We start from the raw sequence: 19432 nt of genomic DNA, 5'->3' as shown, positions 1-19432 counted from the left end.
TTTTTGTGGGTTTGGATGCCATCTGATCCCCTAGTTCCTCCAGATAGTGTATCACACAAGACTGTCTTCTTTCCATCTGGCTTTATCTCCGCAAGGAACATGCTTCATGTAGAGAAAACCAGTCTTCTTTTTCCACCCACATGCCGAAGCAAAAGAAACTGAGGTGAATCCATAGAAACTCCCAGTAGCAGTACAGCAGAAATCACAAAGTTCGAGTCAAATATATTTTTCCCTTTTTTTCATCCACATCAAAGGCATGAATACAACAAGGCATTGTTAGTTGTGGTGGGCAAACTGAAGAGTCTGCTGATATAACAGATCAGGTTTTTAAGGCCTTTGTCTATGCAGTTATAATAATGCAGAAGCCAAATTGATTAGAAAGACAAGAGAAAAGGAAAAAATGATAGAAACTGAAAGAGAGAGAGAGAGAGAGAGGAGATACATCTCAGTAATGTCTAAAAAGTCAATACTGTGTCTACAGATGGAGAAGTGCACATTGCTTGCCCTTTGAAAGCTTCTCCGGAACTTTGTCATTAATACTGTCAAAGTTAAGAACACATTTTAATGGAGTTCAGGGGCAGTTGAACACATTCATTCCTGCAGCCCATAAAAAGAAATGCTAGGAGACTTTAGCCTAAAATATCCAAGTAGACTGGAGATGCCTTGGCCAAATTCTGGAGGAGTGAATGGATTTCTTTGATGTTGAGCCTCATGTGAGGCTCCCGTTGCCAACAGCCCAGCATCAAGTCATACACTTCCTTGGGGCATGTGCGAGGTCGCTGCAGGACTCGGCCCTGAGTGATGCACTCAATCACCTGCAAGAAATCACAGGGAAAGGATCAGTGCAGCCTTGCCAACTACATGAGGGTCATCCATAGAAGAGTTAACAGCTAATCGCCACAGCAGCCTCACTAGTAGCAGTCACCCAGCCAACTTTGCCAAGGGCTGCATTTCTAGGTAGACTCATGAGCAGCAGGATGTAATTTGGAAAAATCACTGTAATTTAAGTTGTCAAGGAGCAATAACTTTCATGATGTTAAGTTCGCCCACGTTGCCCCTTTCACTCATGAGGGAATGATAGCCAGGAAGTAATCTCTCTCTCTACTCATCAATCAACCTTAACTTAACTCAGCAGGAGTCTAAGTTTTCAACCTGTTTACACAGAGCATCAGTGACTCTCCCTCCATCCCTCCCTCCTTAAACTGTATCTCTGTGGCTAATCCCTGGAAAGGAGTGACTTATGACTACCTGGAAATCAAAAGATCACCAGATTACTTCGATCTGTTGAAGAATGGTTTTGAACAACCACCCTGCAACAATGGCATGTATGGTATGGAAATGAAACCACCCAAAACCCATTCAGGAGATAGCTAAGCTCCTTTTCATTGCCTTATGGTCCATCCCAATACCCAGAGCAGACTCTACCCTGCACAAAGGAAAAAACTAAATTCCGAATGGTATAGTTCTGCTTGGACAACTTCCATTCACTTCGGGGAGAAAAGGGTGAAAACAAAGAAATTCAACCCCAAAGTTCATGACAATACCATGAATACCTGATACCAGGGGTCTTTCCTTTACTGAATAAATTTATTGCTGTCCCTTCTCCAGAGAAGCTACACAGTTAATGTGCCAGCCTTCCCAATGCAGTTTGAGAACACACCTCGTTGTTCGAGAGCTGATACCATGGCTGTTTGCCATAGGTAAAGATTTCCCATAATACAACCCCCAGGCTCCAGACATCGCTCTCTGTGGTGAATTTCCTGTACATGATACTCTCTGGAGGCATCCAGCGAATGGGCAGCATGGTGTGACCCCCAACCTGAGAAAAACAAATGAAAGAGTCAGAAATAATTCCTCTAGACCGTCACAAGGAAGACTATCAAGACATTAAATAAGGAGAATCCATAGTTTCCTTTTTTTTCCCATTTGAAACCACTCACTTCAAGGATCTGTTAAGAACTAGAGATTCATGGTCCAAACTCCTCTTCCCCGACAACAGTCACTCTGATTACAGGTTTCTCAACAGAATCTCCAAACACATTGTTCCTGAAGTGCAACCTCATCTTTAACATTTACTTGGCACACCTTACCCAAGGAACAGGAAGCTTTGTAAAATTACTAACTAATTTAGCTGACCAACCCTCTTTAAATTAGGCCAGTTTTACTCTGCATTTTAAGGCTCAGGAAAATAAAAAAGATTCATGAAATGTAATCTGCACAGATGATTGTCCTGAAAACTCAGCAATATCAACTGAAATCCACGATGATACCATAGTGTGACTTCATGACAAAGTAGAATCAGGATCTGTATAGCATCATATCCTGTTTCTGAGTGAATTAAAGCAATGTTATTTTCTGTTGATAATTTCCAAAGTTAATGCATCAAATTATTTTGTTCCTCATTAACTACCCAGTCCTGAACAGCTTTAAAAAAAAAAAAAATCAAATCAGTCCTTTGGATATATTCCCTTGATAATACACAAGCTAGTAAGACATGGACTCTTATCCCAAATTAACTCAAATTGAACGGGATCTTTCACTGAATTAATGACTTTCTACAAGTCTCTTAGCACATTTTTCATTTTCCCCAGCATGCTATACTTCCTTAAAATTAGGTTTTCTAACCTTAATTTCAACTTAAAAAAAATATCTTATTTCCATTTTCTAAATAATTTATTGTTCCTGGTATGTCCCATTCTGACTGAATCACATCAATAAAGAAATCTACTCAAGTGGATTTCTCAAGCGTTTAAAATAGTGTGACTCTGAGATACTGTATACAGATATTTAGATATTCTGACTACTTCTGCATCAAAACAGCTGCAAATGTTTCTAAGGAAGTTAAGGAAAAAAAAAACAAAACTGAAAGATTTTTCAAGGACATCTAACTTTTGATTAACTTTCATTTTCCTGTCTGAAAATGTATTTAGTTATGAAAACACATTTGTACTTTCAAGACCCTGTCAATTCAAAAAATCATTTCTCCTTGTGGGATTTTACATATGTTGTTATAAACAATGCCCTCTTTGTTCTCATGTTGAAAAAGCAAATGGAAGGAAAACCCAGCAGACATTCAGTCAGTTCACATTATTTCTAAATCACACAGAACATCCATTTCCAGCTATTTGTCAGTAATGCAGCATTAGCGCAGCACACCAAAACCACAGCTATGGCTGTGAGAGCTCAACCCTGTTCCGTGCATCGCCACAAGCCAACACTTGCTACTGATTCCATAGAAAACAGAAAGTCATTGCTAAAACTTTCACAGGCTCGATATGTTACTCAACTTTTATTCTCCAACCCCTGCATGAGATGTCATGTGGGTGATGGAGGAATATTTTTGTCAGGATTCTGAAAGAAAGGCAGGGCCTCCAACTTCAGTTCCAGGCTACATTGCAGATTTGTTTCTGACTCAATGCAGGTTGCTGTGCACAGGTTTCAGAGCCTTTCAACAAGGGACCCAATTCCTGTGGCTTTCCACTGAAACTAAAAACATACATGTGAGCACTCCACTGACAGAGAATGCATACACATTTTTAAATGCTTCCGCCCATTCATCTCTGTGTTACAGTTTAGCCCTCTGGCAGGCTGTAAGGCTCTGTGCACCAGTACTTTATATATTGCTCTTGTGAGACCCCACCTGGAGTACGGTGGGAGTTCAGCTCTGGGGGCCCCACCACAAGAAAGACCTGAAGGACATGTCTTTAAATTGGAGAGGCACGGATTTGACAGATAGACCAGTATGTGGATAAGGAACTGGCTGGATGGTAACACTCAGAGAGTTGTGGTCAATGGCTCAATGTCCAAGTGGAGACCAGTGACAAGTGGTGTTCTTCAGGGGTTGGTATTGGGACCAAATGGGATGTTCAACATCTTTGTTGGCAACATGGACAGTGGGATGGAGTGTGCCCTTAGCATGTTTGTTGATGACACCAAGCTGTGTGGTGCAGTCAACATGCTGGAAGGAGGGGATGCCATCCAGAGGTATCTTGACTCACTTGAGAGGTGGGCCAATGCAAGCCTCATGCAGTTCAATAGGGCCAAGTGCAAGGTCCTACACCTGGGTTGGAGCAATCCCAGGCACAGCTACAGGCTGGGCAGAGAATGGATTGAGAGCAGCCCTGACGAGAAGGACTTGGGAGTGTTGACTGACAAGAAGCTCAACATCAGGCAGCAGTGTACGCTTGCAGCCCAGAAACCAACCGTATCCTGGGCTGCATCAAAAGAAGTGTGACCAGAAGGTCAAAGGAGGTGATTCTCCCCCTCTACTCCACTCTTGTGAGACCCCACCTGCAGTACAGTGTTCAGCTCTGGGACCCCCAACACAAGAGGGACATGGACCTGTTGGGTTGAGTCCAGAGGAGGCCCATGAAGATGACCAGGGGGCTGCAGCACCTCTCCTATGAAGACAAGCTAAGAGAATTGAGTTTGTTCAGCCTGGAGAAGAGAAAGCTCAGAGGAGGCCTTAGAGCAGCCTTCCAGTACCTAAGGTGGCCTATAAGAAAGCTGGAGAGAGATTTTTTACAAGGACATGCAGTGATAGGACAAGGGGGAATGGTTTTAAACTTAAAGAGGGGAGATTTAGATTAGATATTAGGCAGAACTTCTTCACTGTGAGGGCACATGTTGCCCAGAGAAGCTGTGGCTGCCCCACCCCTGGCAGTGTTCAAGGCCAGGTTGAATGGGGCTTTGAGCAACCTGGTCTAGTGAAAGGTTTCTCTGCTCATGGCAGGGGGGGTGAAACGAGATGATCTTTCAGGTCCCTTCCAACCCAACCCACTCTATGATTCTATGATCTTTAACCATCTTAGGCAGAGAAGTCAATGACATAAAGAGTTTGAAGTAACACACGGGAGATACAAACAAAGTTTAAATTTCTCACCTTATAACTTAACCTTTTCCATAACCTAAACTGAAATGGCCACCAAACAACTCCATAGTCCCATCCTGAGAAATATTTCATTAGAAAGTAAGAAAAGTTAGTCCCTTAGAAACATGCAGCCACATACACCCAGACAAAGGGCAAGTACCATTAAAAGATGGTTAGTGATGAGAAGTTTGGGTCTCATCAAATATTATACCAGCTCTAAGATCTGCTTATCATATATCCTCTGCTACTGGTTCTATTTCATGATTTCTTTGACCCATTCCTTAAGAATCAATGAAAGCTGCAAACAATAAATTGTGTCTCTGTTTTTTATTATTTGTCACATCTTACATTAAGAGATTTTGAAAAAGCAATTAAAAAAACCCCAAACGCTCTCCAAATCTTCTTTTTCCATGGTTCCTTGCTACATAACCACCATGTATCTGTGGTAGGACTCTGCCGAGTTCCCAATGTCATTCAGTACATATGAAGAACACACCTCTAGAGTGATTATGATACACTGCCACCAAATGATGGCTCTGCAATGAACTGATTTACAACATCAGACCTAGCTGTCTCTCTTTGCAGCCATAGCAAGACTGACTCATCAGTACTGACACAAAGAATTCAATTTACAGATAAGCACAAGCCACAGCGCTCTTTGGTGTTCTTCCCACATCATCTTGCCTGGAGCAGTGTCCATTTCTGTCCCTGAAGGCAGAAGACTTCACTGGGAAGAGTTCTAATCCAGGACTGAGAAGTCCTGACGTCTCTCCATCCCTATCATTGGCAGTATCAATTAAAGTTACTTCCAGCGTCTCAGCATCCTTGTGAAAACAGTATTTAATGCCTTGCAAAGTACAAATCAAAGTATTTTAAGGGCTACTTTTCTTGCCAGATGGCATTGCAACAAAGACAGGATACTTCTGCAACACTGAGCATCACCTGTGGCAGGCTGAGCATCTGCCTGTGGTCCAAAAGCACCTTCAGTTTCAATTTAGATTTCAGTTCAACACTACATCAAAAGCACAGGTCAGGACCTGGCCAAGGCACATTTCTAAATGCACATTTCTTTCTCTATTAGTGATCAGTGGTTACTGAATCAACACTCACTCAACACAGAAAAGCATTAAGGGCTGTGCTAGGTATGCTTAAAATGAAGCACATGCTTCAGAGCTTTCTTAAACTGAAGCTTAGGACTTTATACCACTGTTTGCAAGATGCCTGAAACAAATTGCCAGTCAGTTGTGAGTTCCTTTTGATCTTTATTGGACTGTTGAGTCCCAGCACCCAAAGTTGGGCCATAATAGCAATGAAGAGAGGTGGAGTCCCTTTTTGCCATTTTGGTGTTGCCAAACTCTCTGCAAGGGTGTTTTCCAAGAGGGAACACAGGACCACATTGAGCAAACTTTAAAGGTGCTAAGTGCTTCAAAGCAATGCTTCTGCATATGCTTTAATAAACGCAAGTATTACACAGCTCTCAGATATCATTAGCACTCTGCAGGATAAAGTTCCTGCTATGCACACTGTAATTGCAGTGCTGCTCGACACACATCATTTTAAAATGGTTGTGTGCTAAGCAGACTACAGTTGCAGGTAAATAACACTTTCATATTCCATCTAGGTAAGGTTATGACAGGTTTAAAAGCATTACAGTTTTCACTTAATACGCCGTCACTTCAAAATCCATAGTGTAGTTGTAAAAATGCTGCAAAAATGACCATTTTATGGAATCAAATTAGGGTATATTACCTGAAAGCAGCTGCATTATAATGGTTCATTTTTATTTAGAATTGTACTTCTACAGATCTTTTCTGGGACTTAAGTACTTGCTTCGAAATGTCAGTTTATGAAAGCAAGCACTCCCTAGCTCAGCCATAGACTTTCATTATGTTCACTAGTTGCTTTTGCTGTCAATATTGGGCTAGAAACCAAACCAGAAAGCCTGGTGAATTAGCTTCTGCAATGTGCAGACTATCCACCGGGAGGAGACTGCTATGCCAGATCAGTGAACCAAAGAAGCACTTCCAAGGGGAAGCCGCCACTCCTGTTCCATGTATGAAATGTTGCACTTTCAACAGTACAATGTCATTCCACTTGTCACCGCTTTTGGCACTCATCTTTAAATGAATTTAGCACTCTGAAAGGTGCCAGATAAGCTGACCCTGAACATTGTTTTCATCATTTTGCAAACGTCAAGCTTCAAGGACTGTAGAAGCACCACGTCTTAGCCTTTGTTCACTTTCTGGCTTCATATGTTCCATATCCTGCTTCACAGGAACTAGAAAATGCTGAAGTTTGTCAAATGCAGAAATATCCATTTTAATAAAGGAGCCAGGCCAGTAGTACAAAACTCATCAAAGTTGATGGTTGTTGCCTAAGAGTCTGCACACACACGCTCATCCATCCATCCATCCATCCATCCATCCAATGTAAACCCAGCTTTCTTGCACATTAGTATTACTGCTAAGAGCCTTCAGCTGACTGCCATCAAACTAAAGGTAGGCAAACATTGCAATTTCCCTATGCCAATTAAAAATGCATCTGTCAGTACCCTGCCTGGCCACTGTTTCAACTTCTACTGCTCAGCTGACATGGGAACCCAAGCCCTGTTGCCGCATGTTTGTGATCAAAGAGGTATGCTCTCTTAAATCTCTTACATTCATCAAATGAAGCCTTGTGCTCCAGCCAGGAACAGGAGGCTGTGGGTGGAGCTGAGGGAAGCCAGCCTACAGAGTTATGAAGAAACAGGCTGCATGTGGGGCTACACGGATAAAACTCAAGTCAAGGTCTGGGAAGGGCACAAGAAATAATGTTGCTAAGATGACCACTGAATCAATTCACACCAGGTTTATGCATTACTTATTTGTACCATTGAAGAGGGAGGGTTGAATTGATTTGCCACACTTTTGTGAGCTGCAACTCAGTCTCACCATAGCAACACTGGTGCTCAGGGTATGTGTGCTAACTTTGACTGGGGTAGAGTTAATTTTTTTCATAGTGCCTCGTATGAGGCTATGTTTTGGATTTGTGCTGGAAACAGCACTGATAACTCAGGGTTGTTTTAGTTACTGCTCAACAGTGCTTGCACAGCATCGAGGCCTTTTCTGCTCCTTACCCCAAACCACCAGTCAGTAGGTTCAGGATGCACAAGGAGTTGGGAGGGGACGCAGCCAGGACAGCTGACCTCAGCTGACCTGAGCCATACCCCCATATAATGTCATGCTCAGCAATAAAAGCTGTGGGAAGAAGAAGGAAGGGGGAACATTTGGAGTGATGGTGTTTATCTTCCTGAGTAACCACTACTCAAGATGAAGGCCTGCTGCCCTGGAGATGGCTGAACACCTGTCTGCTGATGGGAAGTGGTGAATAAATTCCTTGTTCTGTTTTGCTTGTATGTGCAGATTTTGCTTTACCTGTTACACTGTCTTTATCTCAACCCATGAATTCTCTCACTTTTACCCTTGCGATTCTCTCCCCCATTCCCCTGGCAGGTGGGGGCTTAGCTGCTGGCAGTTTAAACCATGACAGTCCTTTCTGGTGCCCAACAGGGGGCTCAAAGGGTTCAAGTTAATAACAGATTTGATTGTAATGTGCTACATCAAATTCATAGCTGTTATTGCTGTTTAGCTATTAATTGGTGGGCTCCTGTGCTTGCCATGGGGCTTGCTTACCTTACCGTATACAAGTCTAGCGCTTATTAGTGTCTAGTTTTGATTTTTCTGCTTTCTGTAGTGCTGTACTGTTCATCATCTTACTCTGCTGAGCCTGGGAACATTTTTTTTGCTAACAGCAATGGCCATATGCCTGGGCTGGCAGATGGCCAGGACATTGCTCTTGTTTCTATGCTGCTGTACTGGACAGGCTGGAACTTCAGTGTGAACTTGAGTCAAAGGGACTGACACCTGGAATCATCTGTGGTCATGTCTCTGTCAGAGCAGGTCAAGCTCTGAAGGGGTCATTGCCCAAGCAGAAGCCCATGCTGCAGCAGGTATCCCTTGAAGCATCAGTGGCTGTGCATGAGGCCATGCTGGAGGAGGTATATCTCTGAAGGCATTGTGGTCCATGGAAAAGGCCACACTGGAACAGATGCACCTTGAAGCAACTGTGGCTGTTGGTAAGTCTATGCTGCAGCCTGTATACCCCTGAAGAGACTGTGGCTCACAGGTAAGGCTCCACTTGGAACAGACACACTCCTAAAGGACTGCAGTCTGTGGATAAGAACACGGGCAAGGGAAGGAGTTCATTGCACTGTTAAACCTAACGGTTAGGTCCAAGGGACCAGGGATGTAGACTGTAATGGAAATACCTTTAAACTGTTGTAATGCAGGATTGGTGTTGCATGTTACAGGACTTCCTATAGCAGGTACCACTTGCTACCAGTCGTTGCACTGCTAAACCCTATAACCTGGCCTAAAGGGGCCAAGGGTGGAGACTGTAATGGATATACCTTTAAATTGTTGTAACCCATGATTTGAGTTGCATACTATAAGAATTACTGTGGCAGAAACCATGTGAACCAATGGAAGATTAACCTTATGAGAAGCAGTGCAAATGCAATAGTAATCTGACAAGAGCTGGATTTGGTGCCCAGTAACTCCACACAACAAACTATCTCCTGCCTTGATATACCAATGTCACAGATGCAGCCCAAAGACATTGACTAAATACTCAGTGGACATCTTGTGGACACGTGGACATTTTACAGACATTTTACAGGGGTGGTCCATAGGAATGGGAATGATACCAGTGTAATATACCTAAAGATGGGAAGGGGGGTGGTAGGTAATGAGAATGTATTGGACAGTACAGGACCTGAGCTTAATGTAAATAGTATATAATAGGGGGTGGAGAATGTGCTGGTTTTGGCTGGGATAGATTTAATGTTCTTCCTAGTACCTAGTGTGAGGCTATGTTTTGGATTTGTGCTGAAAAGAGCATTGATAACACAGGGATGTTTTAGTTACTGCTGAGCAGTGCTTGCACAGCATCAAGGCCTTTTCTGCTCCTTACCCCAAACCACCAGTCAGTAGGCTGGGGATGCACAAGGAGTTGGGAGGGGGCACAGCCAGGACCCCAACCAACCCATGGAATATCTCATACAAAGTCATGCTCAGCAATAAAAGCAGGGGAAGAAGAAGGAAGGCAGGACATTGGAGTGATGGTGTTTGTTTTCCCAAGTCACTGTCACGCGAGATGGATCCGTGCTGTCCTGGAGATGCATGAACATCTGCCTGCTGATGGGAAGTGGCGAATGAATTCCTTGTTTTATTCTTCTTGTGTGCACAGCTTTTGCTTTACCTGTTAAGCTGTCTTCATCTCAACCCACGAATTTTCTCACTTTTACCCTTGTGATTCTTTCCACCATCCCACTGGAGAGGGAGTGAGTGGCTCTGTGGGGCTTAGTTACCGGGGTGTGTTAAACCACAAGAGTGCAAAGAGGGCTTTGGGACTCCAGGGCCACACCACAGGATGCTGCATGGATGGGACAGGGACTAGCTGGAACAGGGAGTCTGTTCCTGCTAAATGCTGGTGGCCATGTTTGGAGAGGCTCCAGCACTCCTGGAGAGGATGTCAAATACAACCCCCAGCTTTTGCAGACATTGTATTACATAACCATTTCCCCCCCCTTTTTTTTTTTAGATTTCTGGCTTTAAGCAGTTGATTGCTCTGAATTCATGCAGCAAAAAGCACAGCAACCAACTGCACATCCTTGGAAAAGAGACTTCCTCATTTATGTTCAGTGTTCCCAGGTTCCCACGATTCCTACAGAGTGACATTGCAGTAATGTGTCACAGTGCTTTGTATATTCTCTAAAGACTAGTGATGCTTTTTCTGCCAACAGGATAAAAGTAATCTTTTTACTTTGCGAGCCCAGTGAACCCAAATGACTAACCCATGCGTTTCAGCCCTGATCTTGCCCAATGCCCTGGCTGCCTTGACTGCTGCATGTCTTCAGAGCCCTGCTGACCTCAGACCTTTTGCAATTCAGAGTGGTAGTCTTGGAAGCAGTAACACAGTTCAGCATATGCTTAAATTAACTGTTGTGTGACAAGTATATGCTCAGTGTCTTTAACACAACTGGATCTTAGTTTGTCAAACTGGAACGAAACTATACCTTTTGACTAATTTGTTCACCCCCTCCTAAAAAAGCACCCTGTATAGTTGCAGGATTACAGCATTTCAGGGTAGTTTTCATTATTTACGTTTTGGTCTTCTGACTTATTTCCCCATATCAGGATGATGTAACTGCAAACAAATGTTCTCTGCAAAAATTATCATGTTTTATTGCTAAAACTGAAAACCTCTCCTCTCTTGGTGAACATCTGCTCTTTCCCCCTCATAAAATGCTGGCAAATACTCTTCTCAGCACAAGAAAAAAAATCAATAATTGTTATTTTCATTTCTTCAATGCCCTGGCCTTGCAGACAAAGTCAATGTCTCCTCTTAAAATATCATCAGTCCTGCCATGTCCACTTTCTGAAAAGCAATACATCATTTTCACAGTCATAACAAGCCATACCACTCTAGCACAAGGTTACTGAATTATGAATAAGGCAGATTATTAGCCAATAGCTAAAGATGTGTCCTTTCATTTTCACTTTTAACCCTGTTTTAGTTTATCTCTATTCAAAAGGGGCTTATGTCTAGAGTTCTTAATTAATTCCACCAGTGGTCTTGTCAGAAAACTGAAATAATATCTAGAACAACATCTATTACACTTCAAATTTTGTCTTCACTTGTGCAACATCAGTTCAATATTGTGTGTCAGCTTTATGTCACTGGAGATAAAATTCTTCTTATTAGTTTCTATGAAAGCATAAGAAGTGTGGCAGAGATCAAGAAAGACCAATTACTCAGAGTTTCACATAACGGAAGAACCAGAAGACAACATAAGGAATTTGTAAATAACAGGTTCGTAACAAACAAAAAGAGTAACCCTGCCACATAACATACAATTGCTTGTGAAACTCATTGCCACAAGAAAATGCCAACCCCTAAGGCTTACCTGAGATGAGAAAGTGATTAAACACACTCATGGAGGATAAAATCTGACAAGGGCTATCAAAAACAAAGACACCATCTCTGGCCCGGGAAGCACCTGAACTCCAGGGAGCTGGAGGCTAAGAAAGTACATGAGGGAAATATTACTATATGCTTTATATGCTTAATCTATTTTTGTACTATTCTGCAGGCACTGGTTTCTCACTGGTGACAGGATCCTGGACTAGAGGAGCCTTTGGAGAAGCTACTCCTATGTTCCTACATAGATGGGTCACACATTGCAATATGCAGTTCTTACCAAACTTCTCAGCAATGCTTATGGAGATCTAGACACAATTCTGCAAAAAGGGTGAAATGAAGGAGATACCACATGAAATTAAAATAGGTGAATGAGCTAATGTGTCTTACAATTCAGCATCTTCCAAAGGTCTTTTCAAATGCTCAGTTGAAAGGATATAGAAACTGTGTTGTTTTTTGCACAACACAGTATCATATTGGGTCAGCCACACATACAGGATAATTAATAAGCAGTAGTAGTTACTGCATTACAGAGCACTTACTCTTCCAAGAAAGAAAGATGAAGTGCCCTGGAGTTAAGATCAGATGAGTGCTACAAAGAAGGTAATATGATTCACATCTCTGATTAAAAGAAATGTCTCCTATCACAGGGGCAAAAGGAAAGTTAACTGAGCAGAAATTTGCAGCACTGAAAAGTAATGGATTACAGCTCTTTGGTGTTCCAGGATGAAGTTCGTATGAATGACAAAAAGAAGTCTGTTCCTTTAAAATATCATTTGTTTTACTTCAAAATGAGAAAAATTTCTAACGTTAAACAATAAATGACAATCTAAGTGAAAAGAATGGGAGGTATACTGTGTAAATTGAAATGAAAGACAACTTCAACAGCGTCAAATAATTCATAGGACATCTAGATCTCTTTCTGAAGATGAGTGTTCAGGACCTTGGTGAAAAAGCAGGGAGATGGGATTACTGTAAACCAGAGATTTGGCACGTTGAAACAGACAGCCTCTCCTTTATAAAACACCTTGTATTCTCCTAATTTGCCATACCAAGTTATGCCGTAGCATATAGTTACTGATCACTCTGGCAGCAAAACTTGCAACTCAGAATATTGAGCTCATGTGAAGTACTGAATTTTGCTTTACAAAAAGTTGTCACTGTATCACTTGTACCCTGCCACTATTTCCACATCTGAGTGTCCGTCTGCTGATTGTACCAGTGGATGAAAAGACATAACAGATACCTGCAGAGAAGCAGCTGGAACAACTCATTTTAAAATCCTCACAGACTCTGGGATGATCATCTAATGTGTCCAAGTCAACAGTGAAACAATTTTGCAAAGCTACATTAAAGGAACTACAGCTGCCTCCTTTCTGATTTTCAAAGAAAACAGTTTTCAAAACATCAAATTCCACTTTTATATGAATCCCAAGTAGCCTGGGCTACCAGGGCCAAGAAGATTTTAAAAAAACCCCTCTGATATGGAGTGAGAAACTTGCCTCTACCAGTCTGTATTGCAGTTGAAGTCTTAACTTCTGATTGCTTTTTTAAATAGGAGGTTTGATGTGTGATGTGGTGAGATGGTAGCTGAACTGCACACTCAGTATGAACAGGTAGCAGTTAATCGAGCGCAGACTCTGAAAGCCATGTATCATACCACATAAGCCAGTTTGTGTTCACTGGGAAATCTCTACTCCTGGTGTCAAGCCTGAAAGCTGTTTCTCAAGTACTAGAGATCACAAACTTTTCCCATATTTTACTGAAAACCACATCTTTTTCAGATTTACTGTAGGTTAACATAGCATGTCTGGCTCTATCAGTCATGTCAAATTGCGTCGCAGAAAAAGAGGGGAGCAAGAGAGGTTTGTAGGTTTACTTCTCCCTTATGAGTCACAAAAGTTTATCTATAATGTACACTGCATGGAAGCACCACAATTTTTAGTTGAAATGTCTCAGATATTCCAGTTCTTTGAATTTTGTTAGATAGCCTCTCCCCTTCTCCCCCAGATGCTAATAAACAAGGCAAGGGCAAGGTCCTTTGCTTATTATCCTTCTTTTCTTCAATCTTGATGTTTTCTGCTTCTTACTTTCTCTGGGCCATAATTTGTTTACATAAACTAGAAAACACAAGAAAAATTTCACTAAGAACAGAAAAAAATTCTGTTGCTTTACTTCCATGAATTCTAGTTTTGTGTCCTTACTTGTACCACGACATCACTCAATGAGTTGAAACAGGTATTTGCTCTGAAATGTGGCACCATCACGCAACATGCAATATGATCATTAAAAATACCAGTAACTGCTATTGCCAAAAAAACCCAACTCATATATACTACCCATTCCTGGAGCTTGCAAAATTCTAAACTGTTCTTATCAAATTCATATGTTGAATTTGATAAGAAGCCATGCTGAAAGTATTGTTCTTGGATGCAGGAGTCAAAGTGTGGCCCAAGCAGTGATGAAATTATTTTGTAGCTCTTGGCTGAATTTCATCACTGTTGTGAAGGGAGAATTTACACCAGCAGAAGGCCTGGAACGACAAATTTGGTTTTGGGTTTTATATTGGGGTTTTTTTTTTCTTCTTTCTTTTCATTGCCTGTCTCTACCCTCAGCACTGTCATTTTCCATTTGGAAACATTACACTGCGTTGTGTATGCAATAGTTCCTGGAATTCACATGACTGCGTTTGTTTAACATCAATGCTGAGCTGTAAATTATGCCTATGATGCTGAGGCATCTTTCCTTCTGCCTCTAGAACGAGGTCAGATAATCTCTTGACACGTGAGCATTCGCAGAAGGTGTCAGTCTAGTTAGAAATGACCCCCTAAAATTTTCCTGGGTGGATCTATTCCCTGATGGCATGTCATCAGGGTGGCGGTTTGGTTTTCTGATATAAAAGCTGTTGAACTTGCTCATTACTAGGTGATCCTGGGGAACAGACGAAGATCACAGCAATCTTCGAAAGGATTTAGGATTCTGGACCAGCATTGCTGCATTTCAGGTAATGGGTCTCCAAAGATTTAACCAATAGAGATTTCCATATGACACCGTGGATTGTGCAAGATACTCCTCACATCCTTCACCAAATGCTAGTGGTGTGTGGACAAAGAAGAGGTCGGTTGGAAAGAAACCCACAACTACACCTACTCTCCCTGCATTTCTTAAGGCACTAATTTTATTTTTTGAGATATCTTATTGTTAAAAGTGCAGGTCAACTGTATGATAGTCAATATAAATCTTACATGCAGCATTCCCAGACTCCCAAGTTGTCTAGAATTAAGGAGGTCCTGGACACATGCAAAATAAGCCAAGTGGGAAATGAATGTCTTGTATTGTTAAGACAACATATTTCAATTGGGGGGGGAGGAGGAGGGGCTCTGAGGGTTTTGACAGGCCCAATGTTTTGGACAGTTCAGGAATACTTCAGGCTAGGACTCCCACATCAATTTCAATGAAAATCTGGTACTAAATCAAGTCATATTTAAATTAGGCTGGCAGTAATTTTTTGACCTATGCTTCTGTAATGCCTAGGTGAGTGAAGTCCTGATCTACATGAGGCTCCTACACACCCTTGCAGTACATACACATAATAACACTTTTTCTAGCCACTTGAAAAAAATTACAAATGGGCTTATCACAGCAGCTGCACTTTAACTTGGTTATATGACAGTGGATTTCTATAGCCCTAATACTGTTTGTGAGTCTGTACTTCAGAGTATTTTTCATCTGCTTCAGATGAAAACTTTTGAAATATTGTTCCATAAAGTCTGCATTTCCTTTTAAAGTTATGCCACTTTAGGATACTCTTTGGACATGTTTAGGGTGATCCACACAAAGTATTATCAAACGCACACAATATTGTTACTAAAATGTTATGTGTTTCAGTCCTTAGTATACAGTTATCTTTGTTTTCTTGCCAGACAAATCTGTTATTCTTCCTGTGTATTAAGCTGTCACCTTCACCTAACCCTGTATCCTGGCCTTGTGGTTATTTCCATTGAAAACATCCCTGGATCTTGTATCGATCAGGACAGTTTCACTTTATGGTTCATCATGGCCTACAAGAAGGGGGTGGTTCTGGGCTTCCCATTAGCTTTGACCCCATACTTAGGCTGCAGCCCCATTTTATTTTCCTTTCCTCTCTACTAGATAGGAGTTCCCCTTCAAGACACTTCAGTCATTGACCTAGCTAAGAGGCTTTTGTTAACAAAAACAGATGCATGACTAAGTTCTCTCCTGAAAGGAACTTCATCCTACCATAATGATTTTGAGTTTAGAAACCACTTCACTCTCAATGAATCAACATGGGTCAACAGACCCATTCTCAATGAATGCCTCAGCCTTCCATGATATCTTAAGTGGGTGTTTATACAAGTTTTATGTTCATTTTATCAGTTGGCTTATCACTGGCTAGCTAACACTGACAAAAGAGAGTGCCTTGCTAGCACGACAATTCCATATGAATACTGACATTTTAAATTAATGTTCCCCAAGTTGCTAAACTGCGTATTTGATCATTTCAATTTGCCTTTCAATTCTTTGAAGGCTTTGCATAGTTATCCCTGTATGAGTGATTTGGTATTCTACTGCTGAGAACCATAAACTAGGTAGTGAAGGAACAGGATTAAAGGAAAATCATGAAGACTCCACCACAAAATGTGTGCCACTTGATTTTGACATGTTTCTTACATCTACCTACATCAAATAATATTTATAGCATGATAGTAAATGCCCTAGTGTGTGGTGTCCCTGCTCATGGCAGGGCAGTTGGAACTAGATGACCTTAAGGTCCTTTCCAACCCTAACTGTTCTATGATTCTACTTAAGTTGTACTGATATCTCGCTGTTACAGTTTCTGCTGCCCTGCGGGACCCCGCGGGCCCTTACTGGCAGGAGACAAGGCAACTCCTACTGACTCCTGGGGGATTTCAGAGGTTGTGAGCAGTTGTCAGAAAGCCGTGATGAAACTGTGCTTTTCATCTGTCACCACCAGAAATAGGGCTTTCCCTGGAGGGAGGGAGCACAGTCTCTCAGGTGAGTCTCTGGACTCTCCCTAGGTGAAACTCAGGCAGAGGTTTGGAGAAAGACCTACCGCATGCAGACTGACCCCAGATTTCAAGGGGTCTTGGGGTTATGTCTGCCACCACAGGGAGTTCCCTCCAAAACAGTTAATGCAATTGTGTTCTGCCTTGCAGCAGAACAGGCTTTGGTTATCCTGCATTTGCATCAGAAATTTCTTCAATGGGAAATTTCTAACACTGGGCCAACAATTTTTTACCATTCCTATCCATGCCCTTGTCCTCTGAGAAGCCTAAGTTGAAATACACAACTGGCAAGTTCAGCACCTGTAAATATATTCATTATTTCTGTCCAAGGCTTATATTCCATGATCATGCTTTAGCACTAGGGATGAAATTTATCTCTGTGGGGCCATGCCAAGGCCATGCTACAGAAGTTGCTCATGACGCTCTCAGCTGGAAGGCAAGGGAAGAACTTCTATACGCTTTCTGCTGATTATTAGTACTGGGATGGACTACAACGTATTTGCCACTGATTCATCTCCAGAGTAACTTTAACATAATATAATAATGGGAAAATCTTATCATTAATATTATCCATATTTTTATTATTTAAAGATATCAACATGTAATATTTGATGTTAATACTACTAAATACTATCACTGTTAACATTAATTACAAGAATAATTAATTAAGAAAGTGAAAAATGCACTAACTTAAATTACAGCTAAAGCTGCATCTGTAAGCATGAGCTGGAATGCAGGTTCTAGAATTCAATCTTTTTGTATTATTTGAAAGAAATAGATAATATTTTTATATTGTGCAATACTAACGAGAAGCAGTCCATGTGGAACCGAGCCCTAGATCTTTTTGTTCTGTAGTGCCAATATAAAGAAGAAGAGAGAATAATTATCTCTGTAAAGGAAGAGATGGTTGTATTTAGTCTAAAGACTGATAGAAGAATCACGGCAACTTTTCACTTTTTTATCATATTAATACATTGTGATTCAGATGTATCAGAAGCAGAAGAGTGTGAGGATAGGATAAACAGAAGAAAACTCAACAAGGCAGCAGAAAAGTTCACTTTTTGCTTCTGGACTGAGATGTCTCCCTTTAAACTTGTTTTACCCAAGAAATCCAAACTGATGTATACGAACTTCTCCCTAGGCTACCTACAGTAGCCCTAGTCTATGTAATGAAACCATAGTGGTCAAAAAGCAGTTCTGTTCTTTGTGAGAATTACTGATATTTTGAAATGCTTTTGATTCTGTATCAGGCAAAAGTACTGAACATTTTCACAAAATGAAATATTTGGAATAGTTTTGAGCAAGAAATTGCAAAATGAAAAATGTTGGTGTTTTCCAGCAAAGCAAAACAGCCAGATGCTCCCAAAATATTTCAGTTTGAATGGAAACTTCAAACAAAATGTACTCAGATAATTAAAAATAAAATGTGACTGGTAGTCAGTTTAGGTCACATATTCTACAGCATGGTTTTTGATATTACACATCCTCCAAATTGGTTCTGAAATGAAGCAAAGACTTCCAGAGGTCTGTTAAGAAAAATCTTAGCAGTGTTTGCTGCTGGAGGGCTGGAGGGAACATTATGCATTTAGAGAGCAACTTGCTGCAGACAGCGGCACCTCCTTGAGTATGAGGAAACCTAACATCCAGGGGATTCCCAGTGTATTTCAGGCCCTGGACGCTTTGGCACACTGACAGGTTGGCAGGGCCATGAGGAGCAGCTCAATGCAATACCACTGTTCTCTAAATTATTTCGATTATCACTTCTAGGAAGAATTCCTGGAGGAATTCTTCTCCTGCTCAAAACTGCTCCATGTATAACTTAGATACTCAAGATCTGCACTCATGGAAGGCACATGTTACAGAGATGCACAGGAGAAAACAAACAAAGCTTCACACAAGATCAATAAACTATGTCTTAAAACAACTGGATCCCAAATATAAGCCCTAGGACATACTATAGGGAACAAAGATACATTGGGAAGAGAATGGATTATCTTACAGACTAAACAAAAACAAGCCACAACAAAATGATTAATAGGTAAATCCTCCAGAAATTTCTCTAGGCAAATTCGTTCCATGAACAGTGAAATGGTGAAAGAAGGTGATCAGCAGTTGTTAAAAAGAAAATAAAAATCTGAAATAGCAGCAGTCAGTGTCAAACTAAGATACTTAGAATGTTTTCCTTTCAGAGATTAAATATTTTAGCACATATGTCACAACAGAATTAATCCCCCTAACAACCTCTCACTGTCACATTGCATTGTTTATTCAGAAATACCGCAAAACATTTGTAGCTCCTGTACAGCTTCATGAAATACATGCAGTTTTACTGAAAACATGTGAGCTCAAGACAAAATATTACAACCATTTAACAGAACAGAAAAATAAAGAAATAAATAGATAAATAAATAAATAAACACGAACAAAGAAGGGAAAAAACACACCAAAAAAAAAAAAAAGAACCAAACCCCAAACCCAAACCCAAAAAATCAAC

General features: G+C 41.1%; 1 protein-coding gene across 1 annotated transcript in view; it reads right to left on the bottom strand.

Annotated features, from left to right (window-relative positions):
• Positions 1 to 233: 233 nt before the first annotated feature.
• LOC104402370 (BDNF/NT-3 growth factors receptor) overlaps positions 234 to 19432 on the bottom strand; it is a 53736-nt gene continuing 34537 nt past the window's right edge. Inside the window, exons 5-6 of the mRNA XM_010010240.1 lie at positions 1661 to 1819; positions 234 to 815 (exon numbers count right to left, since the gene is read on the bottom strand). Coding sequence (XP_010008542.1) covers positions 630 to 815; positions 1661 to 1819 — 345 coding nt within the window. The 3' untranslated portion in view covers positions 234 to 629. The remainder of the gene's footprint in view (positions 816 to 1660; positions 1820 to 19432) is intronic.

This window comes from Nestor notabilis, unplaced genomic scaffold (genome assembly GCF_000696875.1).
Source record: "Nestor notabilis isolate BGI_N333 unplaced genomic scaffold, ASM69687v1 scaffold3282, whole genome shotgun sequence".
Lineage (NCBI taxonomy): Eukaryota > Metazoa > Chordata > Aves > Psittaciformes > Psittacidae > Nestor > Nestor notabilis.
The sequence above is the reverse complement of the archived record's forward strand: the minus strand, read 5'-3'. Positions and strand labels throughout refer to the sequence as shown.